The 5,704-nt window shown below is 33.4% G+C and overlaps 1 protein-coding gene across 1 annotated transcript in view; it reads left to right on the top strand.

Annotated features, from left to right (window-relative positions):
* Nucleotides 1–831: 831 nt before the first annotated feature.
* Nucleotides 832–5,704, top strand: part of SLC16A10 (solute carrier family 16 member 10) — a 31,700-nt gene continuing 26,827 nt past the window's right edge. Inside the window, exons 1-2 of the mRNA XM_026846245.1 lie at nucleotides 832–974; nucleotides 4,123–4,561. Coding sequence (XP_026702046.1) covers nucleotides 850–974; nucleotides 4,123–4,561 — 564 coding nt within the window. The 5' untranslated portion in view covers nucleotides 832–849. The remainder of the gene's footprint in view (nucleotides 975–4,122; nucleotides 4,562–5,704) is intronic.

The raw sequence follows: 5,704 nt of genomic DNA on the forward strand, positions 1-5,704 counted from the left end.
TCTGAACACCTGTGTGAAGTGAAGCAGAAAGTTGACTTTTAATTTAAAATTAATCAAATTCTCTTTTACCTAGGTTATTTAAAGATATGTTTGGTACACTTGAAATAAAAAACACACTTGCGGCTGAAAACTTAGTTCACTCACCTGGACTGAATCTTAATGATCTAAAGACTCATTTATAAACAAAGTACAGTTTTAACAATATCTGTAAAGCTGGAGCAGTATCAGATGTAGTAACATTTTCCCATTATACATGGAAATGGTTGTACTAGCTCAAGTTCATTAAAGTAAAATAATATTCCTAATGTGTATATTACAGTATAAAAGCCTATTATTGTTTACTGATTATTAATGTTCAATATGATCTAGTTCTATGTAATTAAGTTAAAACTTTGTTAATTTTTTTAAAGCAAACTTAACAGTTTAATGTCACTAAAGTTTAGAATTAAATCAAGTGAAATGTGCTAATTGATGTCAGAATGGATATGGAGCCTCAAAGGTATCTTTTAATGGCCTAGTCACCAGTTTGAATACTAGGTTAATTACTGGATGATTTTTTTTTTCCTTAAAAAAAGCCAAAGTAATAATAAATTCTGTAGCTAATTGCATTCCTTGAGCTGATGAAGTCTAAATTAGTTGATTATGTAAATTGGGCAGGCTTTTCTACCATGTCATGTAAATATATTTTAAAAGATATTTAAATATTTTTAGAATGGTTATCAAATTGTTACCCAACTTCTATCTAAAATTTTATGTTGCTGAGCTAAAACACAAGCTGAAAGCTTAAATCACTTGGTCTTCTAAAATGCTGTCTTCTTCTATTTTGCAGCATGGGTGAGTTCTCTTTCTATGGGGATGGTCTTCTTCTGTTCTCCAATAGTAAGCATATTCACAGACCTGTTTGGTTGCCGAAAAGTAGCTGTTGTTGGAGCTGCAGTAGGGTTCGCTGGACTCCTTTCAAGTTCTTTTGTAAGGTAAAAAAATGGTTTTCTTTACATTTGAATTATTTTATCAGTTTTACAGTGCAGAGGTAATGCTGATCCTATCAACAGAATATGAAGCAGTAAGCAGTGCTCCTTACAAATACATCAAAAGCAGGAGTAATGCTATAAGATCAACAGCTGGATAAACCTGTTGTATGTTTGCTTGATGTATGCTGGTTTTTAGTAGTTATAGAAACATTGTTTCTCCCCCTGCTTTTAAAACTGTTTTTTCCAATTGTCAAACACAGCAGAGATAGTGAAAACGTTGGTGTAATGACATATACTTAGGGCTTCTTGGCTTTATTAAGAAAATATCAGTTCTTTCCTTTGTTGAAAAAACTTGAACAGTAGTTAAGTGTTTTTCTTCCTCCAGATTACACTGCATTTTTTACATTCCCGTAACTTCTGCAGAATAAATATTAAGAAGCTCAAGAGCAGCTGATTTGTTGGATATGCCCATTAGAAGATGAGGAAACAGGAAACTTACTCATTTATTGTAGTCATCAGCAGAAATTGGTTAGTGAATATAGGGTAAAATAAGCCACAGCTACCCTCTAATTCTTATTCAGCTTTTTTCCCACCCTTAGCAGTCTAAGTACAGGAACAATCAAAAGTAAAATTCAGAAGACTTTACTACATGGGTGAAAATGTATTCGTACAGATAGGCTTGTGAAAATGTGCCTTCTCTGCCTGTACTCTGAACCAAGTAGATGTGAGCTGTTTGTGATCTGGATGGATAAATACCCACACTGTGTGTGCCTGAGCTAATATGTCTAGTCTGGGCATATGTCCTAATGTGAAAACACATCCACAGATTTACAGGAAGAGAAGACAAATAGTTCTGTCTTAGGTATGGAGACTAATGGTTATATTTATTCTTGGAATAACATATTTATGGGAAAAAGAAAGCTTTGTTTTCTTGTTACTTTAGCAAGTTTCCAATTTTTATTTTGTTTTTGGTTAATCCAAATGCAAATATTTTCCTTAATTCATTTTATTAAAGCAAACAAACAAAACCCCCACTTCCTGATATGTTTTAAGAGGCTTGTTACCACAGATGAGGTAAAAACTAGAAGAATTCATCTTGGAAAAGTCTGTCTTCCTTCTCAGTAGTGTGTTAAGTGATGAATAATAAACCAGTCTTGTTATAAATTAAACTTCTTGTTAAAGGAAAGACGTTTTCGTCCTTTGAACAAAATGCTATCATCCTTGTGTTTCCCTGATATCCAGTGGAACAAGCGCACAGAAGAGGCATGCAAAAGGAAGTTAGTCTGTAAAGGTCTTAAAAATATTTTCGCTGATTCTAATTTTGTTTTAGAATGTGACGACCACTTTGAGGGGAAGGGTGAATTCTTGTTAAGAGTACATGCCATGTGAATGTGTATTCTTGGTGTTTCATTATGTTACTTGAACTAAAACGATTTATGTCTGTGATGTTATCAGTTAATTGAGGGAGTATATTTCAGAAACTGACTTTTCAGAATTCAATGTTCTAAAAGTAAAATATTATACAGTAGATAAATGTAAATATGTTTTATTGCTTTTGTTACATACTGATTTAGTACTATAAATTCTATCTCTTAAGTAGCTGAGATGTAAGGATATTTGTAATGCAGGAAGGTATTTTACTATATGTCATGCTGCAAACTCTTTGAACCTACAGATGGAAGCTAAAGTTCTCTGTCCTTACTGTACTATGTTCCTCCTCTCATTTTATAACTTCTCTTTTAATTTTTTCTGGTTATTTTCAGTTGACGAAGGTAATCGATCTTTCCCCCTTTTGTTGTTTCTGCTGGCTTACCTTGTGTATAATCAGTTTTAGAAATAGTTTAATGTAGGAAACAACAATATTGTTACACAAATATTCTTCTTCACAATAATACACAAAACTAGGCTTCCTGGTGTCAGATCTTTGTTAGTCAAATACTATTTCTTAAGAATTTCTGTAATTGCATGCGAAACTTGTGGAATGTATTTTGTTATACAAGGATGCTGGCAGGTAAAATTCTATGATGAAAAGCAGTACATAAAGCATTCATCCTCCTTAAAAAAGTTAATATATTGGCTAACAGGTTGAACAGTTTTCTCTAAGTGCTTTAAAAGCAGCTGTTAGGTGATATAAAAGAGCCCATGGTTCACTGAAAACACTGTATTAAAAAAAACCAACACCGTGTGCCACCTCAGAAATCTTGTATAAAAATATTTCTCACACATTGACTCCATTTAAATGTAAAAAAAATATATCTCATTTGACTTATTACTCCTATAATACTAATTAATTATACTAACATGGTTACTTCTTACTGTTAAGGTTTCTTTTACAAGTACCTTTTAATGTCACAGTTCTTCCCATGACATCATACAATGGCTCTGCTTAATTTCAGTTGTATAGTAGATGTGAGAGAGAACCTTGTGATGAAGATTCTCCTTAATATGAGCTGAAATGTTTCATTCCTTATTAAGGCTTTTTCCTATTTCTTTCTTGGCATATCCAATACCTAGATCAAAACACTGAATTTAGAATACTTAATAAAAAGGGGATTATTTGTCTAAATTAATACCTAAATTTCTAGCTTTTTCTAATAATATATTACCAAAACATGACAGTATTTTTGTTTTACTTTTCATTATTAATGATGCTTACTACTTTTGCTATTATGTTTTCATAATAGCTATGTAAATACTTGATTTTTCTGGGTTCATAAGGACTGTCCAGTATTATGTTTGAACTGCTAGCACAGTGAAGAAATGTGTAAATCAAAACAATATAATTTTCTTTGGAAAAGAGAAAACAAAAACCCCAGCAATGGTTGAACTTACATTTAACTAATTAATCCTCACAATGATTTTTAAAACTTTCTTTTATTCAGACTATTTGGTGTCATTATACTCATATAATTTTGCTTTTTTACCTGTTCAGTGAATTTTATGAAATTTTCAGGGGAAGAAAATAGACTAACTGCTGAAGTAAAGTGACACAGTGTTTCAACTACAAGTAGATACAGACTCTTAACTCACTTCTGTAAAGTATGTCAATTCATTGAAAAGCTGTCTTTTGCATGCAGTAGGTGAATGTGAGCATACGGTGATGTACAAAACGCTAATGATATATTTTTTTTCCTCTTTTCTTTTGATATAGCACCATTGAACCTCTATATTTCACCTACGGAATCTTATTTGCTTGTGGCTGCTCATTTGCATACCAGCCATCCTTGGTCATTCTTGGGCACTATTTCAAGAAACGTCTTGGACTAGTAAATGGCATTGTCACTGCAGGCAGCAGCTTGTTCACAGTGTCACTGCCCTTCCTCTTGAGAGTTTTGATTGATTCTGTTGGACTATGCAACACCTTGCGGGTCCTGTGCATCCTTATGTTTATTCTGTTCCTGGCTGGCTTTACATACAAACCCCTTGTTTCCAACGACAAAGACAAGGAGGGAGGAAAGAAGGGAAAGTTCAGATTTCCTTCTGAAAAAAAGATTTGCAATTTCTCCGTTTTCAAAGTTGTCAGTTACCGAATCTGGGCTTTTGGGATCCCAGCTGCGCTTTTTGGATACTTTGTGCCTTACGTTCACTTGGTAAGTGCATGTTTCTTCCTACATATGATATATGTAGAGATACAGCTACTTCCCTTTGTGTTATGGAGTAAGAAAATGATCGGTGATAGGAAGCAAAATTTAAAGTTCAAGTTGTGTTGGGGAGAAACACAAAATTCGTTTTGATGTTGCTTGTGATTGAGAGGGCTCTAATCGGAACTGTTAGTTGAACCAGTTAAAATTTTAGTTCCTTGTTCTCAGTCTAAGATTTAAAATACTTTAACCATGAAAAGAGACATTTGAAAAATATTCTGTAGTATTGCAAAGAGAATTCTTTATTCTGGTGCTCAGCTGCATACATCGCCAATGATATTTGTGCATTTCAGAGGAATAATGGAATGAATAAATAACAGAAAATGGGGAAAACTTTTAATTTTTGATCCTTTGAGTTACATTTACAACGTGCATTTTTAGGGTATATTTTATTGACCATTTTCCAGGTTTACTGAAAGCAAAATACTTGCATTTTTCAGTGTCTTGAATTCTGTCAGAAATCTTCAATTCCTTAAAAGCTGATGGGTTTGTATGTAATATAGTTAGTGGTGTTGCTGCTTTCTGGTAATACATTTGTTAGATTGCTGACTCTGCATCAGATGTTTATTTTTAAAATTACCTTAGGCTGGGGGCTTGGGGTTTTTTTGAGCAGTTGTAAACTGACTTTTATTCATGGCTAGATCTCTTAGATTTTAATCATGTTGATCTTATTCCATTAACACTTGGAATTAGACTGTTTCAAAGGACTGTGTAATCGCATGACTAAGCTATTATGACATCTTATGCTATTTTCCTGTAAGTTTTGTAGAGATGTTTTGAAATAAGTGTTCAGAGGAGTAGAAGGGAAGTGTTGTAGAGAAAGCTATTGGGTGGATGGTAAACAACTGTTAACGCTTGCAGAGAACTGAAGAACAAAGCTATACAAGCAGTCACATAGAACCTCTAACAAACATTTATTTAACAAAAAGCTTTTAATTTTCTACCAAGATGCCTGTATGATGCTTCTTGGTTTTAGGTTGGACTAAAGCTGCTGACTGACTTGTAGAGAACAACCCCCTTTTTTTATATTTTATAATTTTTCTTTTCATACTGAGCTTCCACTCCTGTTAAGTGCTTCCCCTCCTTCCCCCC

Source organism: Athene cunicularia (genome assembly GCF_003259725.1).
Source record: "Athene cunicularia isolate RWA chromosome 3 unlocalized genomic scaffold, athCun1 chr3_part1, whole genome shotgun sequence".
Classification (NCBI taxonomy): Eukaryota; Metazoa; Chordata; class Aves; order Strigiformes; family Strigidae; genus Athene; species Athene cunicularia.